Raw genomic sequence first — 27,292 nt, 5'->3', positions numbered from 1 at the left:
ATGACGAAAGATTACAACAGAGAAACTCCTTCACCTGAAGAAACTATTATCTTCCTTAGAAAGATGGAGGTTCCATCTAAGGCGAGGTGGATCCCAGACGACGTCTCCTCTACCCCATCATCTTCAGGGATGCAGAGGTCCAGTTGCTCCAGTCTGAAGGTAACAGTGCTGGTCTCTTCTCAGACCACCTCATGGGAAATTAAAACCCTGTACCGATCTAGGATCAGGTCCCTGTTATTCATATAAACATATTCTTTAAGATCTAAAAGGCAGAACTGATCCTACTCTGTTCTGTTCTGTTCGTCCGTCCGTCCGTCTGTCTGTCCGTCCGTCCGTCTGTCTGTCTGGTAGAGTTCTAGGATGAATTATTCTGTCGCATAAACACTCTTCAAAAAGGGTTTGTAAAGGGTTCCTCGGCTGTAGGAAAACACTGTTTAGTTTCCAGGTAAAACACTGTTTAGTTTCCAGGTTAAACACTGTTTAGTTTCCAGGTAAAACACTGTTTAGTTTCCAGGTAAAACACTGTTTAGTTTCCAGGTTAAACACTGTTTAGTTTCCAGGTAAAACACTGTTTAGTTTCCAGGTTAAACACTGTTTAGTTTCCAGGTAAAACACTGTTTAGTTTCCAGGTTAAACACTGTTTAGTTTCCAGGTAAAACACTGTTTAGTTTCCAGGTAAAACACTGTTTAGTTTCCAGGTAAAACACTGTTTAGTTTCCAGGTAAAACACTGTTTAGTTTCCAGGTAAAACACTGTTTAGTTTCCAGGTAAAACACTGTTTAGTTTCCAGGTAAAACACTGTTTAGTTTCCAGGTTAAACACTGTTTAGTGTCCACTGTTTAGTTTCCAGGTAAAACACTGTTTAGTTTCCACTGTTTAGTTTCCAGGTAAAACACTGTTTAGTTTCCAGGTTAAACACTGTTTAGTTTCCAGGTAAAACACTGTTTAGTTTCCACTGTTTAGTTTCAAGGTAAAAGACTGTTTAGTTTCCAGGTTAAACACTGTTTAGTTTCCAGGTAAAACACTGTTTAGTTTCCAGGTTAAACACTGTTTAGTTTCCAGGTTAAACACTGTTTAGTTTCCAGGTAAAACACTGTTTAGTTTCCAGGTAAAACACTGTTTAGTTTCCAGGTTAAACACTGTTTAGTTTCCAGGTAAAACACTGTTTAGTTTCCAGGTAAAACACTGTTTAGTTTCCAGGTTAAACACTGTTTAGTTTCAAGGTAAAATACTGTTTAGTTTCCAGGTTAAACACTGTTTAGTTTCCAGGTTAAACACTGTTTAGTTTCAAGGTAAAAGACTGTTTAGTTTCCAGGTTAAACACTGTTTAGTTTCCAGGTAAAACACTGTTTAGTTTCCACTGTTTAGTTTCCAGGTGAAACACTGTTTAGTTTCCAGGTAAAACACTGTTTAGTTTCCAGGTAAAACACTGTTTAGTTTCCAGGTTAAACACTGTTTAGTTTCCAGGTTAAACACTGTTTAGTTTCCAGGTTAAACACTGTTTAGTTTCCACTGTTTAGTTTCCAGGTTAAACACTGTTTAGTTTCCAGGTAAAACACTGTTTAGTTTCCAGGTTAAACACTGTTTAGTTTCCAGGTTAAACACTGTTTAGTTTCCAGGTTAAACACTGTTTAGTTTCCACTGTTTAGTTTCCAGGTTAAACACTGTTTAGTTTCCACTGTTTAGTTTCCAGGTAAAACACTGTTTAGTTTCCACTGTTTAGTTTCCAGGTAAAACACTGTTTAGTTTCCAGGTAAAACACTGTTTAGTTTCCAGGTTAAACACTGTTTAGTTTCAAGGTAAAATACTGTTTAGTTTCCAGGTTAAACACTGTTTAGTTTCCAGGTAAAACACTGTTTAGTTTCCAGGTAAAACACTGTTTAGTTTCCAGGTAAAACACTGTTTAGTTTCCACTGTTTAGTTTCCAGGTAAAACACTGTTTAGTTTCCACTGTTTAGTTTCCAGGTAAAACACTGTTTAGTTTCCAGGTAAAACACTGTTTAGTCTCCAGGTAAAACACTGTTTAGTTTCCAGGTTAAACACTGTTTAGTTTCCAGGTAAAACACTGTTTAGTTTCCAGGTAAAACACTGTTTAGTTTCCAGGTAAAACACTGTTTAGTTTCCAGGTAAAACACTGTTTAGTTTCCAGGTAAAACACTGTTTAGTTTCCAGGTAAAACACTGTTTAGTTTCCAGGTAAAACACTGTTTAGTTTCCAGGTTAAACACTGTTTAGTTTCCAGGTTAAACACTGTTTAGTTTCCACTGTTTAGTTTCCAGGTTAAACACTGTTTAGTTTCCACTGTTTAGTTTCCAGGTAAAACACTGTTTAGTTTCCAGGTAAAACACTGTTTAGTTTCCAGGTAAAACACTGTTTAGTTTCCAGGTAAAACACTGTTTAGTTTCCAGGTAAAACACTGTTTAGTTTCCAGGTAAAACACTGTTTAGTTTCCAGGTAAAAACACTGTTTAGTTTCCAGGTAAAACACTGTTTAGTTTCCAGGTAAAAACACTGTTTAGTTTCCAGGTAAAACACTGTTTAGTTTCCAGGTAAAACACTGTTTAGTTTCCAGGTAAAACACTGTTTAGTTTCCAGGTTAAACACTGTTTAGTTTCCACTGTTTAGTTTCCAGGTAAAACACTGTTTAGTTTCCAGGTTAAACACTGTTTAGTTTCCAGGTAAAACACTGTTTAGTTTCCACTGTTTAGTTTCCAGGTAAAACACTGTTTAGTTTCCACTGTTTAGTTTCCAGGTAAAACACTGTTTAGTTTCCAGGTTAAACACTGTTTAGTTTCCACTGTTTAGTTTCCAGGTAAAACACTGTTTAGTTTCCACTGTTTAGTTTCCAGGTAAAACACTGTTTAGTTTCCACTGTTTAGTTTCCAGGTAAAACACTGTTTAGTTTCCAGGTTAAACACTGTTTAGTTTCCACTGTTTAGTTTCCAGGTAAAACACTGTTTAGTTTCCACTGTTTAGTTTCCAGGTAAAACACTGTTTAGTTTCCAGGTAAAACACTGTTTAGTTTCCAGGTAAAACACTGTTTAGTTTCCACTGTTTAGTTTCCAGGTAAAACACTGTTTAGTTTCCAGGTAAAACACTGTTTAGTCTCCAGGTAAAACACTGTTTAGTTTCCAGGTAAAACACTGTTTAGTTTCCAGGTAAAACACTGTTTAGTTTCCAGGTAAAACACTGTTTAGTCTCCAGGTAAAACACTGTTTAGTTTCCAGGTAAAACACTGTTTAGTTTCCAGGTAAAACACTGTTTAGTTTCCACTGTTTAGTTTCCAGGTAAAACACTGTTTAGTTTCCACTGTTTAGTTTCCAGGTAAAACACTGTTTAGTTTCCACTGTTTAGTTTCCAGGTAAAACACTGTTTAGTTTCCAGGTAAAATACTGTTTAGTCTCCAGGTAAAACACTGTTTAGTTTCAAGGTAAAACACTGTTTAGTTTCCACTGTTTAGTTTCCAGGTAAAATACTGTTTAGTCTCCAGGTAAAACACTGTTTAGTTTCCAGGTAAAACACTGTTTAGTTTCCAGGTTAAACACGGTTTAGTTTCCAGGTTAAACACTGTTTAGTTTCCAGGTTAAACACTGTTTAGTTTCCAGGTAAAACACTGTTTAGTTTCCAGGTAAAACACTGTTTAGTTTCCAGGTAAAACACGGTTTAGTCTCCAGGTAAAACACTGTTTAGTCTCCAGGTAAAACACTGTTTAGTCTCCAGGTAAAACACTGTTTAGTCTCCAGGTAAAACACTGTTTAGTTTCCAGGTTAAACACTTGTTTAGTCTTCTCCCTTCCAGGTAAAACCCTTTCACCCACGAAAACACCCCCATTACTAACCTTTTGGTGAAAAGGTTCTACCTGTAACCCAAAGGGATTCTCTTATCAGGACAGTCATTCATCCAAATAACTCTTTATGACAGGTTACTTTTCAATAGGCGGCAGGGTAGCCTAGTGGTTAGAGTGGAGGGGCGGCAGGTAGCCTAGTGGTTAGAGTGGAGGGGCGGCAGGTAGCCTAGTGGTTAGAGTGGAGGGGCGGCAGGGTAGCCTAGTGGTTAGAGTGGGGGGTGGCAGGTAGCCTAGTGGTTAGAGTGGAGGGGCGGCAGGTAGCGTAGTGGTTAGAGTGGAGGGGCGGCAGGTAGCCTAGTGGTTAGAGTGGTGGGGCGGCAGGTAGCCTAGTGGTTAGAGTGGTGGGGCGGCAGGTAGCCTAGTGGTTAGAGTGGAGGGGCGGCAGGTAGCCTAGTGGTTAGAGTGGAGGGGTGGCAGGTAGCCTAGTGGTTAGAGTGGAGGGGCGGCAGGTAGCCTAGTGGTTAGAGTGGAGGGGCGGCAGGTAGCCTAGTGGTTAGAGTGGAGGGGCGGCAGGTAGCCTAGTGGTTAGAGTGGAGGGGCGGCAGGTAGCCTAGTGGTTAGAGTGGATGGGCGGCAGGTAGCCTAGTGGTTAGAGTGGAGGGGCGGCAGGTAGCCTAGTGGTTAGAGTGGAGGGGCGGCAGGTAGCCTAGTGGTTAGAGTGGAGGGGCGGCAGGTAGCCTAGTGGTTAGAGTGGAGGGGCGGCAGGTAGCCTAGTGGTTATAGTGGAGGGGCGGCAGGTAGCCTAGTGGTTAGAGTGGAGGGGAGGCAGGGTAGCCTAGTGGTTAGAGCGTCGGACTAGCAACCGGAAGGTTGCAAGTTCAAACCCCCGAGCTGACAAGGTTGTTGTTGTTGTTGTTGTCGTTCTGCCCCTGAACAGGCAGTTAACCCACTGTTCCTAGGCCATCATTGAAAATAAGAATTTGTTCTTAACTGACTTGCCTAGTTAAATAAAGGTAAAAAAAAATAAGAGTGTAACCACACAGTGGTGATTTTAGCCTGTAAATCTTGGTGGGGCAAACAAATGTGTAATGTGGGATTCATGCCAGCAAAGCCACAACACAACACTGAACAATACATTAATTGCACTATAACAGTGACAAACGGTGCCCATTAAACTGTTAGGGCCTACATAAAGCTGTCCCAACAGCAGATTCTCAACACCTTAACACTGGTTATCAGCGGAGCCTTGTCTGACAGCGAAACGCCTCATTTACCGCCTTTAAAAAAATATGGCTGACTTGGTTAAACAAATGTGGTTTCTTCTGACAATTGAGATGTACTAACTATAGCATAAGGGGACGACAAAGTCATTATCTGATGTGACCACCATTTGCCTCATGCAGCGCGACACGTCTCTCAAAGGTGATCAGCATGTACAGCTCTGGTGGACATTCCTGCAGTCAGCATGTAAATTGAGACATCTGTGGCATTGTGTTGTGTGTCTCAAAACTGCACATTTTATAGTGGCCTTTTATTTTCCCCAGTACAAGGTGCACCTATGTAATGATTATGCTGTTTATTCAGCTACTTGAAATGCAACACCTGTCAGGTGGATGGATTATCTTAGCAAAGGAGAAATGCTCACTATGGGCCCTCAACACTTAGCCCTTAGTGCCCTTTGAACTGCAACCCCCCTCCCTCCCCCATACCCTGCAGGGTATTATAAAGTGGGAAAAAAATGTCCTGACCCAGGGCTGCTGTGTGTGTGTGTGTGTGTGTGTGTGTGTGTGTGTGTGTGTGTGTGTGTGTGTGTGTGTGTGTGTGTGTGTGTGTGTGTGTGTGTGTGTGTGTGTGTGTGTGTGTGTGTGTGTGTGTGTGTGAGAGAGAGAGAGAGAGAGAGAGAGAGAGACTGTTTGTATGTCTGTGTACTGTTTGCCAGTAGCTTGTGTACTGTGTGTGTACAGTAGTTGTCTTGGTATATGATTAGTGCAGCAGATGACGACTTTACTGTGCATTAGCTTTACACAGTGTATAAAAAAGCACTGTATCTGTAAAATGAGTGAGGTAGCCCTCAGCAGCAAGTGACTTACTGTAACAGAGTTTAGGGCCTGTCCTTGTCCTGATCTGGGCTCAAACAAGGGACCTTCATGGTCCTGTGTTGCTCAGTTTGCGAGAGCCTGATGCAACGCCAGGGTGGTGGGTCCAATGGCCACCCATACGAAAAAAAGTAAGTTGCTAAAAGCTTCTGCTAAATGGCATGTATTTACGTATGTCAAGCAGCACCGTCAACACCAGTGACCCAGAAAAGCCCAGGCGTTTCTATGTCTTGGGCTACAGTACTTCTAGGTCTTGTGCGATGGACCCTACTACTGCACTGCGCACACAGCTAACTACTTCCCAGTGCCACATCAGCTACAGGGTCATTAAATTATTCTCTTTTGGGTATTGTAATTTACTGGACAAATCCATGAATTAAATCATTGTTTCTTCTTTCATGAAGAGCACATATTCAACTTAATACAAATATATGCTTTCCCATTTTTTTATTTTTTATTTTACCTTTATTTAACCAGGCAAGTCAGTTAAGAACAAATTCTTATTTTCAATGACGGCCTAGGAACAGTGGGTTAACTGCCTGTTCAGGGGCAGAACGACAGATTTCAAGAGGTTAAATTACTATAGTAAGTGCCTATTAAGTACCAGATGAAGTAACAGGGTTGATGATTTCTTCTTAAATCCGCCATACATCTCCTTGTGCCCCCCTAGCCCCAACAGGTTTTAAATCAGCCATACATCTCCTTGTGCCCCCCTAGCCCCAACAGGTTTTAAATCAGCCATACATCTCCTTGTGCCCCCCTAGCCCCAACAGGTTTTAAATCAGCCATACATCTCCTTGTGCCCCCCTAGCCCCAACAGGTTTTAAATCGGCCATACATCTCCTTGTGCCCCCCTAGCCCCAACAGGTTTTAAATCAGCCATACATCTCCTTGTGCCCCCCTAGCCCCAACAGGTTTTAAATCGGCCATACATCTCCTTGTGCCCCCCTAGCCCCAACAGGTTTTAAATCCGCCATACATCTCCTTGTGCCCCCCTAGCCCCAACAGGTTTTAAATCAGCCATACATCTCCGTGTGACAGGGGGAACGCTTTTAAATCAATACATCTCCGTGTGACTTGATGTGTGTAACAGGGAGTGGCAGTTGAATGCAAGCTTTAACCCTCAAAAATAATATTGTAAAAAAAAAATGTCTCAACGGTCTGTGGGTAGCAAGGTTGACGTGCTATGCTTCTTCCCGGCACAGCCAGAAGAGGACTGGCCACCCCACATAGCCTGGTTCCTCTCTAGGTTTCTTCCTAGGTTTTGGCCTTTCTAGGGAGTTTTTCCTAGCCACCGTGCTTCTACACCTGCATTGCTTGCTGTTTGGGGTTTTAGGCTGGGTTTCTGTACAGCACTTTGAGATATCAGCTGATGTACGAAGGGCTATATAAATAAATTTGATTTGATTTGATTTGATTTGATGCTCTGTCACGTTCTGACCTTAGTTCCTTTGTTTTGTCTTTGTTTTTGTATGGTCAGGGCGTGAGTTGGGGTGGGCAGTCTGTTTGTTTTTCTATGTTGTTTTTTGTGTTCTGCCTAGTATGGTTCTCAATCAGAGGCAGGTGTCGTTAGTTGTCTCTGATTGAGAATCATACTTAGGTAGCCTTTTTTCCTCCTGAGTTTTGTGGGTGTTTGTTTCCGTGTTAGTATTTTGGCCACACGGTACTGTTTCGGTTTTCGTTTTCTTCACATCGTTTATTGTTTTGTATTGCAGTGTTCAGTTTGTTTCTATTAAAAATCATCATGAACTCAGACGAAGAATATCGTTACAGAAACACCCACTACCAGAGGACTAAGCAGTGTGGTAACAGGCAGCAGCAGCAGGAGAGGCAGCGTTATTTGGAGAACTGGACTTGGGAGGAGATTCTGGACGGTAAAGGACCCTGGAAACAGCCAGGGGAATATCGCCTCCCCAAAGCAGAGCTGGAGGCAGCGAAAGCAGAGAGGCGGCATTATGAAGAGCTAGCACGGCAGCGCAGCTGGAAGCCCGAGAGGCAGCCCCAAAAATGTATTGGGAGGGGGCACACAGGGTGTGTGGCGAGTTCAGGTAGGAGACCTACGGCAACTTCCCGTGCTTACCGGAGAGAGAGAGAGAGGGACCGGGCAGACACCGTGTTTTGCGGTGGAGCGGACAGTTTCCCCAGTGCGTGTGCATAGCCCGGTGCGGTACATCGTACCGGCCGGGCTAGAGTGGGCATCGAGCCAGGTGCCATGAAGCCGGCTTTACGCATCTGGTCTCCAGTGCGTCTCCTCGGGCCGGCTTACATGGCACCAGCCTTACGCATGGTGTCCCCGGTTCGCCAGCACAGCCCAGTGCGGGCTATTCCACCTCGCCACACTGGCCTGGCTACGGGGAGCATTCAACCAGGTAAGGTTGGGCAGGCTCGGTGCTCAAGAGCTCCAGTGCGCCTGCACGGTCCGATCTATCCAGCTCCACGCACCAGGCTGTCTCTCCGTCTTCTGCCTGCAGGTGTTTCCGCCTGTCCAGCGCTGCTAGAGCCTTCCTCCTCTCCAGCGCCGCCAGAGTCTCCCGTCTGTCCTGAGCCGCCAGAGTCTCCCGTCTGTCCTGAGCCGCCAGTCTGTCCTGAGCCGCCAGAGCCGCCAGTCTGTCCTGAGCCGCCAGTCTGTCCTGAGCCGCCAGTCTGTCCTGAGCCGCCAGACTGTCCTGAGCCGCCAGAGCCGTCAGTCAGCCAGGAGCCGCCAGAGCCGCCTGTCACGCCGGGATGTACTCTGATTGAGCTTGTAGACTCGGTCACGGTTTCTCAGTGTATTTGGGATGTACTCTGATTGAGCTTGTAGACTCGGTCACGGTTTCTCAGTGTATTTGGGATGTACTCTGATTGAGCTTGTAGACTCGGTCACGGTTTCTCAGTGTATTTGGGATGTACTCTGATTGAGCTTGTAGACTCGGTCACGGTTTCTCAGTGTATTTGGGATGTACTCTGATTGAGCTTGTAGACTCGGTCACGGTTTCTCAGTGTATTTGGGATGTACTCTGATTGAGCTTGTAGACTCGGTCACGGTTTCTCAGTGTATTTGGGATGTACTCTGATTGAGCTTGTAGACTCGGTCACGGTTTCTCAGTGTATTTGGGATGTACTCTGATTGAGCTTGTAGACTCGGTCACGGTTTCTCAGTGTATTTTGTTTCCTTTTAATTTATTTTATAAAAGTGAAGAAAATGTGCATGTACTTTTATCCTCATTTTCAGTATTTTACATTTTAACTCTTACAACTGTCAAATCGGTGTTCCATTAAGTATGACACAATTTCATGGAGTAGAAAAGAGATTCAGAAACTCTTGGAGGATGATGGAATTTTTTTTTTTTTTTACATTATTAAAAGTACAAACAATTAATTTCAAGATTTATGTAAGTGAAATGTTAATTTATGATGCTGAGGCCTGCTGTGTTCTGGAAGTTAATTTCCTGAGTGTATTACTTTGACCCCAGATCAAGGTATGGTCATGTGCAAGCATTCTAGCCAGTCACACAGGGTTGCCACACAGACATATAACATGAGCTAAATCACAGCTCCTAGGAATTCAGTTTGTGAGATTCAGGGAATCTGGACTTTTTATACATGGTCAAATCTTTCTCAGGAAGTCTCCCCATGGCCTCTGTCCCACATGGGTTCAAATAATATTAGAAATCATTTCAAATACTCAATTGAGGCTTGATTGAGCTTGCCTGGTGCACTGGAATTAATAGAATAGATGTATGAGAAAATCCTGCCCATCTGGCACTACCAGGAAGGCTAAAGCAAACGCTCAAAATTATTTTCAAGATTTCCAATCATTTGAATCCAGGTCTGGCCTATGTTCTGGCGTAAAACTGCATTTACACAGTCAGCCCAATTCGGATAATTTATTCACTAAATTGTATTTGGACCAATCAGATCAACTCTGAAAAAGATTGGTGAAAATATCTGGGATCGGTCAAATGACCCAATTAGTGGTAAAAATATAATAATTGGGCTTCCTGTGTTAACACAGCCTTGGAGACATAATGTGGGGGACCCCTATACCTTGACAGCAGAACCCAGTACCTTATGTTGTAGCTCCTACGTGTATTCAGCTGAAAGCTACATCAGATATTTTTCAGAGCTGATCTGATTAGTCAAAAGACCAATTAGCGGGGGGAAAAAAAGATCAGAATAAACACAGCCTCAATGGAAAACAATGGGGCGAGGCGATGATGAGCTATCGTGTTGTTCTGAACTGTGACCCAGTTTGGTGCTGAACGTTTTACAGAAACAAAGGGGCTATTCTATTCTACTGAAGTCCCCTCCTGCCCAACCCACCAAGCCTAATTACTCAGTGATGTAACGACTGTATTCTAAAATCCACCCGCATCATTCCAATTTTGGCTGACTGACTGAGATGGACTAGTGTGAGGAAAATTTTAAATGATCTGTTGTGTGTGTTGGATTTGAAATTAATACATTCATTCAACCAATTTAGACCCATCAGACTAATGGTATCTGAGGTGTTGCTGGATCTGTAAACAGCTTCTCCATTATCTATGTGAATGATTGAATAAATAAATGAATGAATGAATGAACTGGCCTCGTTCCCAGGAAGACTGTTGCTGAAATGTAATTTGTCTCAGGCCGAACTTAGAAAGGTCTTATTGTAAAAAGCTAAGGAATCAACATAAGTTGATGACAACATACTGTATGTTAATGACATTGATGAAAGCATAAATTAATGGCATGGAAATCATTTCAAGTGACGTCTCAGTTACGACTTTGCCGGAAACATTTTCCCAGAAGCAGAATCTCTGCATCGCAAGGCTTGTGTCATATCGTCAGCGTTCAGAGAAACACAGTACATCTGAGGTCAAGTTGCTACTGTTGAAAATATTTGAATAGAAATATGAATGATGTATGCCATACTGAACCACTGATAACTCAGATGAGTGTCTTTGTGCTTCTTCTCTGATGGACAGAAATAGAGATGTCCTGGTCTATCTGAGGTGGTCTTTGTGTCCAACTCTGCCTTTTGAAGAAAGGATCTCACTGATGACAACACCCCCCGATCACTGCTGGGCTATTTTCATCTCGATCAATTTTCATCCCTAACAATGTAGTCCGGAGACTGATGCTGACACTCACCTGTTTCCCATTAACTGTCCTGAGTTATTGCCATGAGGCTGAATATGTCAGAGTCATGAGATTATGACTCATGAGATTGAAGACCTCTTTTAATCCTGTTTTTGTGAAGACTGCCTACGGAGATCAACAACGAGCGAGGACTCTGCATTCTTAGACCAGGCACTTATTAGTCTGATTTTGTTGTAAAATAAATACAAAATATTTTGTTGACCTCTTTTTCTCTCTCTCTTCTTCTTCTCCATCTCTTTAGATGTTCCTGGCTGCCCTGTCCTTTGCCTACTTCTCTAAGGCCTTGTCTGGGAGTTACATGAAAAGTACGATAACCCAGCTGGAGAGGAGATTTGATATCCCAAGTTATTTAATAGGTGTTATCGACGGGAGCTTTGAAATAGGTAAATACTGTACCCGCATACCTACAGTACATGTTTTGTTTGCTTCTCTACCTAGCTAGGCGTTCGTGTTTCTTATTCTTCTTCCTTCTTCCTCCTTCTCTTCTTCTTCTTCCTCCTCTTCTTCTTCTTCTTCCTCCTCCTTCTCTTCTTCTTCTTCCTCCTTCTCTTCTTCTTCCTTCTTCCTCCTTCGCTTCTTCTTCTTCTTCCTCCTTCTATCTTCTTCCTCCTCCTCTTCTTCTTCTTCCTCCTTCTCTTCTTCTTCTACCGACTTAGCTATTCATACTGTATGTTTCACGGAAATGTTAGGGTGCATCAGTTGGATGAGCCACGATTACGTCTTCCCGTGCGTGTCATCGTAGGACCAACACACTATATGCCAATTCATGAGCTTCCCTTTGAACGAATGTGTCTTCTTTTTAATCAATGGTGGGTGGTGTAATACAACCTCAAGAGCTAATGGAGCTAATACCTATCCTATGTTCATTCTAGCCCTGTAGTTCTACTAGGCATCAGTGGTGTTGAATGCTGCTACACTAGTGCTCTTATTGTCAGCATATGACCCTGGTCTGTAGTGCCAGTCGCTGGGGTTTCTATTGGCGATGTACGTTTTCCGTTGACAATTGCATCAAAAGTAGGGCTTCTTTGTTAAAGCAGATATCATAATATTAGGTCCACATGCTGGATCATTTGGCTCACTGTGTTAGAGCGTATAGGTGATTGATTAACATCAGAGTTGTATTATAACCTGATGAAGACAGCATGTCTGTCCAAACGTTGGCTATTCAATTATTGCATCTGAGCTCCTAGAGTGTGAGGCTCTCCTTCTTTCAGCTTTTGGTACACTATATGTGCCGTTGTCAATGTTGATAGTTCCGTAAGCACTTTTGGATAAAAGTGTCTGCTAAATGACCATCATAAAGTCATATCAGAATAACATCCTGACGCTCTACATTTTCTCTGGTATAAAAACAGAATCACATCTGTGGTTCAGATGTAAACGTCCAATAGTGTTGCCGTTCTGAAAGTGTGACCCCCTGTAACTGTCAAATGGGCCCAACCATATCTCCTTCCCCACCCCTTCCCCTCATCCCTGTATTGTAGGTAACCTATTGGTGATAGCCTTTGTGAGTTATTTTGGTGCCAAGCTTCACCGACCTAAGATCATAGCGATCGGATGTGTCCTGATGTCGTTTGGGACGTTCCTCATCGCCATGCCTCATTTTATTTTAGGACGGTAAGTAGTAAGACGAGTGCACAACTTGTCGTCAGAACATGAGAATGTATTGACCTCCCTGTGTTTTGCAGGGTGGCTCACATTTCAGTTGTGTTTTTACAGTGAGATAGTAGTTTAATCTTAAATTTAGGTTAACATGTTGCACAAAGATTTATCGTCACTGACAAAGTAACTGTGCTGTAGACGCTGGGAGTCGAGCAGACGTGACAGTAACATTACCATGACGTGGGTTGGATAACAAATCAAGGGTAGCAATTTGATTTATTTTATTTTATTTTTTATTTCACCTTTATTTAACCAGGTAGACTAGTTGAGAACACCTTTATTTAACCAGGTAGGCTAGTTGAGAACAAGTTCTCATTTGCAACTGCGACCTGGCCAAGATAAAGCATAGCAGTGTGAACAGACAACACAGAGTTACACATGGAGTAAACAATTATGGCCAATATACTGCTTTCCTTTTTTTTTAAATGAATGTTTAGATTATTTTATTTGTTGAGGAATTACACGTTTAAATCTAATGACACCTAATGAATGCTTTACCCATCGCCTAGCCTAACAGTCACATTGGTATTTTGTACTCAGCTATAAGTTCCAATCGTCAGTTAGAGGGTCCATGAATTCAACCACTACCTTCGGTCCATGTCCAGCAAGCTCAGCTGAGTCCACACAGGCAGGTGACAAGGCCTCTATACTGCCGTCTGTAGGTAAGACATGGTAACTAAACCATATACACAGACATGCGGTACAAATTCAATCCCTACCACATCCCCTTGACCCTAACTCTTCACTGTTTGTAGATCTGTAAGATGGAAGAAGTAATATAGTGGGAGCTCCAACACTACACTGCTTATATCTACTCAGACCCTACATATTTTCTAACATTGAAGGGTTAAGACCAATGGGAGGTTGTACGGAAGGAATTCAGACTGGCTGATGTCCAGGATACTAGAACATTGATAGGCTAAGACCAACGGGAGGGGTAAGGAAGGAATTCAGACTGGCTGATGTCCAGGATACTAGAACATTGATAGGTTAAGACCAATGGGAGGGGTACGGAGGGAATTCAGACTGGCTGATGTCCAGGATACTAGAACATTGATAGGTTAAGACCAACGGGAAGGGTACGGAAGGAATTCAGACTGGCTGATGTCCAGGATACTAGAACATTGATAGGTTAAGACCAATGGGAGGGGTAAGGAGGGAATTCAGACTGGCTGATGTCCAGGATACTAGAACATCGATAGGTTAAGACCAACGGGAAGGGTACGGAAGGAATTCAGACTGGGTGATGTCCAGGATACTAGAACATCGATAGGTTAAGACCAACTTCCCGTTGGTCTTAACCTATCGGGTACGGAAGGAATTCAGACTGGGTGATGTCCAGGATACTAGAACATCGATAGGTTAAGACCAACGGGAGGGGTACGGAGGGAATTGTGACCGGTGGTTTTTCATCCATTAAATCATTACATTCTACTATGATATTGTGGCATCTAATGCTGTATTTAAGCATGTTTTTTCTTTCTTTCTTCTAAATGACAGGCTGTGAGCAAGAGTCCAGTGTGTCTATGTGGATCTATGTGTTCCTGGGTAATGTGTTAAGAGGGATAGGAGAGACTCCTGTACATCCGCTGGGAATCTCCTATATAGACGACTACGCCAGGTCTGAGAATGCAGCCCTTTACATTAGTAAGATAACATGTTTTTTCCGTCTCACAAAAAAAGAAAACGTATATATTCATTATAACTTTCAGAATAATTGGTTTAAAGTAGGATAGGTCATCTATCATGTCGCTAAATTAAGTTTGTGTCTTTTCTATGTTTGAATGTTTCAGGCTGTGTCCAGACCATATCAATCATAGGTCCCGTCTTTGGCTACTTACTAGGATCCTTGTGTGCCAAGATATACGTTGACATAGGATACGTGAACATGGGTGAGTCGATTCAGACAACGACCATATTACTGGCGTCGTATATACAGCCACGGTGGTGTCATTACGTAATGACATAAATCCAGTTCAGTTGCTATATACTCATGGTGCTGCTACTGCAGACGCTTTTATCCAGAGCAACTACCAGTCACGCGTCTATACTTACAGTCACGCGTCTATACTTACAGTCATGCGTCTATACTTACAGTCACGCGTCTATACTTACAGTCACGCGTCTATACTTACAGTCACGCGTCTATACTTACAGTCACGCCCCAGCGGAAATCGAACTCACGACCGTTGGTGTTGCTAGCACTATGCTCTATAGCAGGTCCCCCCCCCCCCCCCCCCCCCCGGCACTACACAGCTAATTAACCAACTCAGGACCGAGAATAGGAAACCCTGGATTGTTCTCTGTTCACATACTGATTTAACTGAATCCTAAATGGCTTTGAGCCCAACCCTGTTGGTTATATGATCCTAATACACCTGTCCTTCTCCAGAGACTATCACCATCACCCCAGGCGATGCCCGCTGGGTGGGGGCGTGGTGGCTGGGGTACCTCATAGCCGGGGCTATCACCCTCATGTCTGCTGTACCCTTCTGGTTCCTGCCCAAGTCGCTGCCTATTCCCGTGGATAAGCAACTTAATGCCAACTTCACCCCAGAACAGACTCGGTTCATCAAGGACTCTCCCTCAGCCATGGAACACAAGTTTAGACCAGAGGAACCAGCCAACTTCCATCAAATGGCTAAAGGTACCTTAATATCCCCTGGCCTGGCTTTTGAGAAGACCCATAACAACATAGAGTACAGGCCTAATGATCAGATGAGTGTGTACTTCAGGCAGGGTAAAATTAGGTTGGGGATACAGTAACGCATTGGAGAGGATCTACTACACCCTTAAACATAAAAACGTGTTCCGGAAGGTTTATTTGGCTGTGCCCATAGGAGAACCCTCTGAAGAACCATTTTATGTTCTAGGTAGAACCCTTTTGGGTTCCGTGTAGAACCCAAAAGTGGAAGGGGTTCTACCTGGAATCCAAAAAGGGTTCTTCAAAGGGTTCTCCTATGGGCACAGCCAAAGAAACCTAGGTTCTAGATAAAACACGTTTTTTTCTAAGAGGGCTCTACTTCAGAGGGCTCAGGGAGTACACTCTGGACTATCTGAGCCCTCTGAAGAAGTAGATATGGTCGTCTCTAATAGCATTATTCATTCTCTTTCCATCTGTATGTCAATGCAGTTTTATACGGAGGTGAATGGTACATTATCTATTTTTTTACCTTTATTTAACAAGGCAAGTCAGTTAAGAACAAATTCTCATTTAAAATGACGGCCAAACCCGTACGAAACAAGGAACAATAATCGCTGTTGTTTGTTGTTGTATTTTCACAGAATTTGTTCCAACATTGAAGAGCCTACTGGGAAGTCCAGTCTATATAACCTACCTCTGCGTGACTATTATTCAATTCAACTCTCTCATCGGCATGGTAACCTACAAGCCCAAATACATTGAGCAACATTACGGAAAGTCAGCATCAAAAGCCAACTTCCTAATGGGTGAGTGCTGCATCGTTTTATGATCATGTGTTTAATGTGTCTTTAAAATCATACATCATAAAAAATAACATTGCTAATATTGTGTAATGGTGTAATACATTTTTTTTCTTCAGTTAGCTGGTTTTGTCTGGAGAGTTTCATGTTCTGTCTTTTAGCCATATTTCCATGGCAGTATGGTTCTTTCATACAAAAAAACAGACAGCTGCTCGAAAGATAGCTCTGACTTCTCTGTAATAAACACTGACATGAGAAGACGGACTCTGACTTCTCTGTAATAAACACTGACATGATGAGACGGACTCTGACTTCTCTGTAATTAAACACTGAGATAAGAAGACGGACTGACTTCTCTGTAATAAACACTGACATGATGAGACGGACTCTGACTTCTCTGTATTAAACACTGACATGATGAGACGGACTCTGACTTCTCTGTAATAAACACTGACATGAGAAGACGGACTCTGACTTCTCTGTAATAAACACTGACATGAGAAGACGGATTCCGACTTCTCTGTAATAAACACTGACATGAGAAGACGGACTCTGACTTCTCTGTAATAATCACTGACATGAGAAGACGGACTCCGACTTCTCTGTAATAAACACTGACATAATGAGACGGACTCTGACTTCTCTGTAATTAAACACTGACATGAGAAGACGGACTCTGACTTCTCTGTAATTAAACACTGACATGAGAAGACGGACTCTGACTTCTCTGTAATTAAACACTGACATGATGAGACGGACTCTGACTTCTCTGTAATAAACACTGACATGATGAGACAGACTCTGACTTCTCTGTAATAAACACTGACATGATGAGACAGACTCTGACTTCTCTGTAATAAACACTGACATGAGAAGACGGACTCTGACTTCTCTGTAATAAACACTGACATGATGAGACGGACTCTGACTTCTCTGTAATAAACACTGACATGAGAAGACAGACTCTGACTTCTCTGTAATAAACACTGACATGATGAGACAGACTCTGACTTCTCTGTAATAAACACTGACATGATGAGACGGACTCTGACTTCTCTGTAATAAACACTGGCATGATGAGACGGGACTCGGTAAAAGCGAGATAGACTTGAAATGAATAGAAAATAATATTGAATAATGTAAATAATAAATAGCCGGTCTTGATATTAAATTATATTCAAGTTAAATTATATTTAAAGTGCTGTTGATGACCACATAATAATAATAATATGATTTTATTCTGTACTCAATTAGAGAAGAGTGGTTTAGTAGGGAGTGGAGAGGAGGTTGGGGGCTCAGCCAGAAATACATTCAGCATTCCCCCTGTCCTTTCAACCATCAAAGACATTTTCATCTCTCATGACCACTTCACATGAAATATGGATGAACGACTTTGATATGAATGAGGCTATTCCTTCCTTTGATCTCTTCTGGGAAGAAGGATTGCGCTAGATACAGTCGCATCTCTGCCTCACTGTAAAACCCAGTGAGTGATTCCCAATACAGTTTCCTCCCCCTCTGTAAGAACCTGGGTCCTTTCTCAATTCGTCTTTCTGTGACTCGCCACATCCTATCTCCTTGCCCGCTTCTCAACCCTATTGGAGGAGAAGATCCTTATGAGGAGGAGGTGATGAGACAAAGATGATAATTGAGAAAGATCCCTTTTGTCTTGTGATGTCTGTATTGTACGTGCCTGGCTACCCAGACTCCTTGCTCCTGCCAAATGTTACACTGCACCCACGGACATTAGTTTTGTTCTCTGCAATGAGTCTGGATCTGAGTACCTCCCCGACCCTTCAACGAATGCGAACACATTTTTGGGGCTGTCTGATTGGTCCAGATTCAGAACACACGTGGGCAAACCACCGGTTTGAAAGTTCGTCATTGGCTTTGATACTCGGATGGGTTAGAGATGATCCAATCGATGATGAATTTGTTTTGTACAACACCTCTCTTGCCCCTCTTCACCACAAACGACTTCAGACTAAAGTATGTAGCGAGCAACAGAGTAACGGAATCATTTATTGTGAGTTGTCAGGTTAGTATTGTATTGCAGGCATAATCACCATCCCAGCTAGGAAGAGTGGGTTGTGCTAGATCTTTCCCTGTAAAATGGCTATAGACAAGCCCGGCTCTAAACTTTTGGGGAACCTAAGCAAAATTCAGTTGGGGGACCCCTCACCACCATGCTGGCAAAACATTTTAGTGGCCCCCATCTTGACGGTGGAGAGATTTTTGATTTAGAGTTCATTTCGTGCAATTCTACACTTTGCCATGGGGCATAGAGAAAATGCTGCCATTTTTAAACAAGTTTGCAGCAATTCCACACATTTTGCCATGGGGCCGTTTTAGGGGCATTTTTTGTTGTTGCCGTTTTTACAGCTAATTTCCTGTAATTCCACACATTTTGCACAGCCCATTGTGAGCCTGAAAACGTCATCCTGACACGTTTTTGCAAAAAAGGTCAAATGTCACAGTAGCTGATGTTTTTTCTCAATACATTGCAGTCAATGGGAAAAGATGTCACAGTGTTGATGTTTACAATATGTCAATACATTGCAACTAATGGGAAAAGATGAGTGTCACAAGATTGATGCTTATGTCAATACATTCAGTAGCAGTCAATGGGAGAAGATAAGAGACAACCAATTGGGTTGAGCCAAGATGTTGAGATGAAGCGAGGGTTAGGGTTTGGCTTAGAATTGAGCTGGAAGTTGATATGAAGCTAGGGTTAGGAATGAGGTTAGGTTTAGGGTTGAGCAGGGTTGAACTTTGAGTGGACATGAATCTAGGGTTAGAGTTAGTGTTAGGGTTACCGTTAGGGTTGAGCTTTGAGTGGACATGAAGTTAGGGCCTCAACACTAGACATAACCCTAGCCTTAATCCAATTGAATAAATCATTAATTTGCCCCTCCCCCTCTACATGGCTCCCAAGTGGCACCGCGGTCAAAGGCACTGCATCTCAGTGCAAGAGGCGTCACTACAGTCCCTGGTTCTGTATCCAGGCTGTATCACATCCGACCGTGATTGTGGGTCTTCTAGGGCGGCGCACAATTGGCCCATTGTCGTCTGTGTTAGGCCGGGGTAGGCCGTCATTGTAAATAAGAATTTGTTCTTAACTGACTTGCCTAGTTAAACAAAGGTGACATAAAAACATTTAAAAAAAGGGTAGGCCTCACCTGACCTAGAGTTAATGTGCTTTTGAGTGACATCGGCAGAACGGTTGAGAAATAGAATCAATATTCACACATGGGACCGTTCAACAGACGCTCCCGATGAACGCAAGCCTACATCTGACCATGTGAAATTAACTCTTCACAGTGAAAACTCGGTCTCTCAAGAGAACAAGGCATTTCTTCCATAGAAAAGCATTGTCTACAGTCCTCACATAACCACGACACTCCCGTTGACTGCGTCGGCACTGAACTAGTTGACCATCCTTGCACACAACCTTATAGGGATGCCCTGTGTTGAGGTTCAGCTTCCTGTGACAACAACGTAAAAACCTGAGGACTTTATTAAAGTGGGTTCCCAGGAGGGAACCCGGCATATAAAATTTAAAGTCAATAGACCCAAAAGCATTTTTGACCTCCATTGGACACAATGGTCTTGCAGTTCTAGAAACTAAGACCATTATTATGAATTATTGAATTCATTCTGAAAAGGATATTGTAATTTTTTTTTACAATTTTTTAAGTTAGATTGACTTTAAACTTTAAAACTGTGTGTCTGCCTTCCTGCCTGTATGCTTGCCTATCTGGCTGTCGGCATGTCTGTGGGAGAGAGGAAGGAGAGAGCGAGGTGAGAGGAGGGGAAGGCAGGGAAAGGAGAGAGAGAAAGAGAGAGAATGGAGGGGGAAGAGGGAGGGGAGAGGGTGAAGGGGGGATGGGGAGAGAGAGGAGGGAGAGAGACAGATGAGAGGAGGTGGAGGGAGAGAATGGATGAGGGAGAGAGCGAGAGAGAGAGAGAGAGAGAGAGAGAGAGAGAGAGAGAGACTGAGACAGAGACAGAGACAGAGACAGAGAGGGGGAGGGGAGAGAGGTGAGAGCGAGACGGAGAGGGTGGAGCATGAGAGATGTGAGAGGGCGAGAGAGACAGAGGGGGAGGGTGAGAGAGAGAGAGACAGAGAGGGGGAGGGGAGAGAGGTGAGAGAGAGACGAAGTGGGTGGAGGATGAGAGATGTGAGAGGATGAGAGGGTGAGAGAGATGGAGAGGGTGGAGGATGAGAGATGAGAAGCAAAAATTCTCGCAATTCTACACATTTTGCCATGATTTATGCATGCCATGTTAACATAATATCTACAGTAAGTGTGAGTGACTAACAAAATCAATGGAGACCACCTGGAGGTCAGGGGACCCTGGGCTTGTTTACTACAAGTTTAGATAGCTGGCTTGACTAACTTACCAATCTAACAAATGTTAGCTGAAATGGGCTAATTGAGTGACTGTCAGGGACTGACATGAGATAATAACTGCTGTGTATTTTAGTATTCTAAAAGGTCAGTCTGACATCTGCATTGGCCATGCAGCATTTAAGGTGATACGGCCTCTGCAGAAGTCAGGGCTTCTTTCACCTTCGCGGAGCAGCGCAGAGCTGTTGTCAAGGAAGTTGTCAAGGAAGTGAGTTTGTGTTTTTTTTTTTTCGGGACCTCCCGCCCCCCTCTACCGTCAACCAATCATGTCAATGTAGAGCTAAATGGAGCCCTCCGCATTGTTACAAAATTTGGGAGGCGCACGGTGATGCAGTACGGAGCTCAATTTGGTCTTCGCGTGCCTTCGTAATTGCATCACAACATCCACACGGAGCCTTTGACCACATTCCCCGGATCAAGCATGCACAAATACCACTCCGAGGTTCATTGCTAAATTGTAATTACTTCGCTACTATGGTCTATTTATTGCCTTACGTCCTTACTCCATTTCCACACTGTATATAGACTTTTCTATTGTTATTGACTGTACTTTTGTTTATCCCATGTGTAACTCTGTTGTTTTTTGTCGCAGTGCTTTGCTTTATCTTGACCAGGTCGCAGTTGTAAATGAGAACTTGTTCTCAACTGGCCTACCTGGTTAAATAAAGGTGAAAAAAATAAAAATAATTGTCTTTAACTCTTAACAGTAAGTTGACACCCTGGCTGAGTTCCTAAAAATGTATTTTTTTTGGGGGGGGGGGGAGCTGTAGCCCTAAATGGTCTCCTATGGCACATATGCCAAGGGCCAGGCCTGGCTATACCCCTAATCCCACACTTCCCCTTCCTGTGGTATAAACTTGTTGTTTGTATGATGTCTGTAGAGATCCCATGGGGAAATCTGTTTGGGAATGAGCTGGCAACCGGAGGGTTGATGGTATCAGTATCGTAGATGCCTGACGTTGTGCCCTTGAAAGACACTTAACCGTCAAAACTGCTTCAGGGGAGCTGTACTACGATTAGAACGGTTCTTTCAACTTCCCTCTATGTGCTGTGCATGCATGGCTGACGTCTATTTCTGCTCTACAGGCATGGTCAACATCCCTGCAGTGGCTCTGGGGATGTTCTCAGGGGGTGTGCTCATGAAGAAGTTCAAGCTGGGCGTCATGGGAGCTGCTAAGTTCGCCTTCGGGACCTCCCTGCTGGGGTACTTCCTGTCCCTCTTCTTCTTCGCCATGGGCTGTGACAACGCCAAGGTGGCTGGGATAACCATGTCATACACAGGGTAAGTCTCCACGCTGGATACAAACCTCCCCCATCGTCTTTTATGTATTCAACTAAACTCTATTGGGAACGAGTAGCTATTCTTAGTCACTCAGAATAGAGAAAAAAACATGTCAGTCAAAACAGAGTCGCTATGAACTGACCTAGAAAACAGTCTGTGTAAATGAGTGAAAACTGATCATTGATGTTGTGACAGATCTTTCTAGAATCTAATACACACTGTACCTTTTCAGTCGTTTCTGCATCCGTCTCTGTGTTTGTCCAGGGTGGAGGGTTTGTCGTACCAGCAGCCATCTCTGTTCTCTGAGTGTAACTCCGGTTGCCTGTGCTCCGGGAGTGACTGGGACCCTGTCTGTGGAGAGAACGGGATCACTTATGTGTCCCCCTGTTTGGCTGGCTGTACATCCTCTACCGGAGCAGGCAAAAACACGGTGAGATGATATCCTAGCGTTCCCCTTGGGCCTATACACGGACTATACAAAACATTAAGAACGGCTCTTTCCATGACATAGACTGACCAGGTGGATCCAGTGGGAAGCTATTATCTCTTACTGATGTCACTTGTTAAATCCACTTTAATCAGAGTAGATGAAGAGGAGGAGACGGGTTGAAGATGGACTATTAAGCCTTCCGACGATTGAGACCTATGGATTGTGTGCCATTCAGAGAGTGAATGGACAAGACCACCGGTTTGTGTCAAGAACTGCAACGCTACTGGGTTTTTCCACGCTCAACAGTTTCCTGTGTGTATCAAGAATGGTCCACCACCCAAAGGACGTCCAGCCAACTTGACACAACTGTGGGAAGCATTGGAGTCAACATGAGCCAGCATCACTTAAGCCAGCAACACTTTCGACACCTTGTAGATTCAATGCCCCAATGAATTGAGTCTGTTCTGAGGGCAAAAGAGAGGGGTGCAACTCAATATTAGGAAGGTGTTCTTAATGTTTGGTATACTCAGTGTATGTGAAGTCATCAGGTGGAGACAAATATATCGAACTCCTGCCTCTAGGGGCCTTATGTAGACTAGAGTAGGTAGTACTCACCACTAGTTGGGCAGCAGGGTAGCCTAGTGGTTAGAGCGTTGGACTAGTAACCGGAAGGTTGCAAGTTCAAACCCCCGAGCTGACAAGGTACAAATCTGTCGTTCTGCCCCCTGAACAGGCAGTTAACCCACTGTTCCTAGGCCATCATTGAAAATAAGAATTTGTTCTAAACTGACTTGCCTAGTTAAATAAAGGTAAAATAAAAAAATAGTCCAGACTCCTTAGACATACCTTATGCAGACTCCCTAGACCGCTAGTCCAGACCGCTAGTCCAGACCGCTAGTCCAGACTCTCCTGACCGCTAGTCCAGACTCCCCAGACTGCTAGTCCAGACCGCTAGTCCAGACTCTCCTGACTGCTAGTCCAGACTCCCCAGACCTCTAGTCCAGACTCTCCTGACAGCTAGTCCAGACTCCCCAGACCGCTAGTCCAGACTCCCCAGACCACTAGTACAGACTCCCCAGACCACTAGTACAGACTCTCATATTATTGTAATGTTTTACTCAGTAATCCCTCCCCATGTCCTCTCCTCCAGGTGTTTAACCAGTGCAGGTGTGTGGCGGTGACAGGGGCAGGTTCTCAGCCCAGTAACCTGACTGCCTCCCTGGGTCACTGTCCAATCAGAGACAGCTGTGACACAATGTTCCCCTACTTCCTCTTCTTGTCTGTCATCACTTCCTTCATCATCTCTCTGGGGGGAACGCCAGGCTTCATGCTTCTCATCAGGTCAGTGAGGCCATCTAGTGGATGGCCTGGAGAAATGCTACAATACAAAATGGGTTGTATCTTAACATGTTCAACTTGGAGAAACCGTTTTGTAAAAATCATGCTTTGATGTCACTCAAGTTCAAGTTAATCACAACAGTTAGGATTAAGTTTAGTTGGCCTTAAAGGACTTCCCTTAACTCCCTAATAATTTTTTTATAGGTGCATTAAGCCTGAGTTTAAATCCCTTGCTCTTGGAGTCCACACGTTGGCCACCCGGACCCTGGGTGAGTATTACTTATGTCCTCGGTTGACTGATTGATTGAGTTAGTCAATGATTGATTGATTGATTGATTGATTGATTTTAGCTGGCATCCCTGCACCTATCTACTTCGGAGCCGTCATAGACACTACCTGTTTAAAGTGGGGAAACACAAAATGCGGAAGAAGAGGAGCGTGTAGAATCTACAACACAACAGCCTACAGGTAAAACACCTAGGAGGTCAATTCAGACTTAGGAAACTATGCCTTCCACTATTCACTTCTCTGTAGTTGGTATTCATCAGGAACTTAAACTACACTGTTGCCCGTTGCCTCCCTCCTTAGGAACATTCATATTGCACAATAAAATATTTGAACAGAATATGAATTTTCTGCCCTTCCGCTTGTCTCACTCAGTAACTTTCCATGTCACTCAGTAACTTTCAACACACTTAGTTCCTCTTGACCCTTGACCCCGAACATATGCATTCTTTATACATGTAAAGTAATCAACAAGTCCTGGTATGGTAACATGAATAAGTATATTTCAAGCTAGAATCCAAATCCATACTGTTCAACATTATAGAAACTTTGAAATGACTTAGAAATGAACAGAAAATAAAACATTATTTAATATTCCCACAATTAATTTGTATGTTCACACCTGCAAGACTTATGGGCTCTGATTATGTAATCTGCTTCCATGGCATAAGGCCCTGGTCTGAATTTATAATCACACTAAGAACACTCTACCCCCTCTTACCTGCCATTACCCGTCCCATTGAACTACTGATCGTTGGAGTTGGATTTGGAGCGTTTGACTTCCTCCCTCAGGCTCCTAAGAGAGTGAGGGACTTGAAAAGAACAAGAAAACAAAAGAAGATGACAAGTGTTAGTAATGCGTTATTAACCTATGCATAATCATTTATGGCAATAACCGAAGTTTGATAACATGACGACTGCCAATCTCCCTTTTAGTCTGACTAAGGGACGCCTTTAGGATACCGTTCTGCTGGGTTCCACAGAAATGCTTTTGTACCCAGACTTCTTCCTCAGTTAAAAGTCTATGCATATAATTCAAATCATAAATCAACTCAGTAGGTTTGGCACTGTACTGTCTCTTACGCATGGCTAAAGAAGTCTATAGCTTGGCTCTCCGAATGTCATTCTAGCAGGTTATAAAGCCAGTATTTTATAAATTTGACTGTGAAAAAAAATGATTCAATATATAATTCCACGTTGGTTCAGCGTAATTGAATTGAAATGAGGTTGAAACATCGTTGATTCAACCAGTGTGTGCCCAGTGGGATGTTGATTTGTTTCAGTTTGATACCATATGACTGGTTTTTCATTTTTCTCCAGCGATCAAAACATAAAACCCTCCCACTTGATGGCCAACAGATTATCTCTTGTGGCTTTCATTCAATAGGATTTTCAGTCCATTTATCTCAAGGCCATCCCTTTAAATACACCTCTGTTGTTCGATTTCGTTCGATCAATGAAAGAAAGGCATCTAAATATATGCATATTCTTCTCCGTTTCAGAACCAATTTTTAGAAAAATTCTCAGATTTTAGGGTTAGGAAAGTACTTATGAATCATAAACAGGTTTGGAGAGCATGAAATAAATTAAACTGTGGTTTGATTAATTCAGAAAATTGCCACATTCATTTCTTCAGCTCATGGTAATGTCTGAAGATATAGTGTACATAGAATTATAATAGAGATAATTATAATAGAGAGATTAGTGTACATAGAATTATAATAGAGAGATTAGTGTACATAGAATTATAATAGAGAGATTAGTGTACAATGGTTGGCTATAGCCTGTTCTATTGCCTGCACTAACCACAGAACTGTACTAATACAAGGCCAAGTATTACGCCATGTGTCGGTTCAAACTGTTACGGCTGTGTGTGTATATACTTTTTATCTTTATTTAACTAGGCAAGTCAGTTAAGAACAAATTCTTATTTTCAATGACAGCCTAGGAACAGTGGGTTAACTGCCTGTTCAGGGGTAGAACGACAGATTTGTACCTTGTTAGCTCTGGGATTTGAACTTGCATATATATATATATGATCAACTTTTACTAATTATCGTCAGCAACAACCACACAACCGTGAACTGTGAGAGCACTTACAGAGGAACCAAATGAAGATAAATGAAACAATTTAATTAAACGGAATGATGATGTAGGCTATAAATACTTATATTCTTGTTTTACCGTGCCATGCTTTTAGTATTCATGCTCTCTGCTCTATTTTAGGGCAACAGTTAACATTAATGTACACTAATTGTAAGGTGTTACTTTAGAATAGTCTACTTCAAACGCTTTCATGTTAAGTGTAACCTATTTTAGTTTATTCTGAGGATTTTTATTTGTTAACCAGACAAGTCAGTTAAGAACAAATTCTTATTTTCAATGACGGCCTATGAACAGTGGGTTAACTTCCTTGTTCAGGGGCAGAACGACAGATTTTTACCTTGTCAGCTTGGGGATTCGATCTTCCAACCTTTAGGTTACTAGTCCAACGCTACCTGCCGCCCCGGTTCACTCTCTCCTTGGATCTGTTCTAGGATAGTATACCTGGGTCTGACTCGGGTCCTAAGGACTGGAAAGGGGATACCGACTGTAGTCAGCTGTACAACTGAATGCATTCAACCGACATGTTTTTTCCGCGTTTAACCCACCCCTCTGATTCCGAGAGATGCAGGGGGCTGCCTAAACTACGTCATCAGCGCCCGAGAAGAAGTTCTTGTTGGTTAACTGCCTTGCTCAAGGGCAGAACAGCAGATCTTTCCACATTGACTGTGCAGGGATTCGAACCAGGGACCTTTCGGTTACAGGCCCAAAACTCTTAACCGCTAGGCTACTATCTCTTGCTTCATGTGTATACTGGCTTTCCCTATCCCTAACTCTGAACCTATCCCTAACTCTGACCCTAACCCTAACCTTAATCTCTCCTCTGTTCTGTTCTAGGGTAGTATACCTAGGTCTGACTATGGGCCTAAGGACTGTCTCTTTCTTCCTGTGTATACTGGGCTTCGCTCTACTCAGGAGGCACGTCAAGCAGGAAGAGAAAATAGCATTGACCAATGGGAATGTAGAGATGGAGTTCGAGTCTCTCAGGAAAGAGGAAAGCAACAACTCTATCCACTCTGACCAGTTTGTAAGAGCGCTGGACTGTAACCCTGACAGGGAGACACGGCTTTGATGGTCCTCAATATCTCAACATAGCTCGACTCCAAGACAGAATGAAACAGGTGTCGGGGGAGCAACTTTTGCCTACATAAAGCTAGTTGTGATCTCCCCCAAGTGGGTTAACCCTGTCGGAGTAGACTGTGTTTAGCAAGTTAGCCAACAGTCTAAGAAGCCCATGTTTTCCTTGTCACCGTTCACTACAACGCTAATCATTTTCGACAGTACCAGTGTTAATTATTTTTGGGGTGAATGTTCAACAAATATTTTTGTGA

At 43.1% G+C, this 27,292-nt stretch overlaps 1 protein-coding gene across 1 annotated transcript; it reads left to right on the top strand.

Moving 5' to 3' along the window:
• Positions 1-27,033, top strand: LOC139399578 (solute carrier organic anion transporter family member 1C1-like). Its single transcript, XM_071144940.1, has 14 exons — positions 1-159; positions 11,247-11,388; positions 12,490-12,622; positions 13,208-13,329; positions 14,168-14,314; positions 14,461-14,559; positions 15,060-15,314; positions 15,953-16,117; positions 21,610-21,805; positions 22,070-22,235; positions 23,386-23,576; positions 23,778-23,842; positions 23,924-24,041; positions 26,799-27,033. The coding sequence occupies exons 1-14, from the start codon at positions 1-3 to the stop codon at positions 27,031-27,033; spliced, it is 2,193 nt and encodes a 730-aa protein (XP_071001041.1).
• The last annotated feature ends 259 nt before the right edge of the window (positions 27,034-27,292 follow it).

The sequence above is a fragment of the Oncorhynchus clarkii genome, unplaced genomic scaffold (genome assembly GCF_045791955.1).
Source record: "Oncorhynchus clarkii lewisi isolate Uvic-CL-2024 unplaced genomic scaffold, UVic_Ocla_1.0 unplaced_contig_12911_pilon_pilon, whole genome shotgun sequence".
NCBI lineage: Eukaryota > Metazoa > Chordata > Actinopteri > Salmoniformes > Salmonidae > Oncorhynchus > Oncorhynchus clarkii.
The sequence above is the reverse complement of the archived record's forward strand: the minus strand, read 5'-3'. Positions and strand labels throughout refer to the sequence as shown.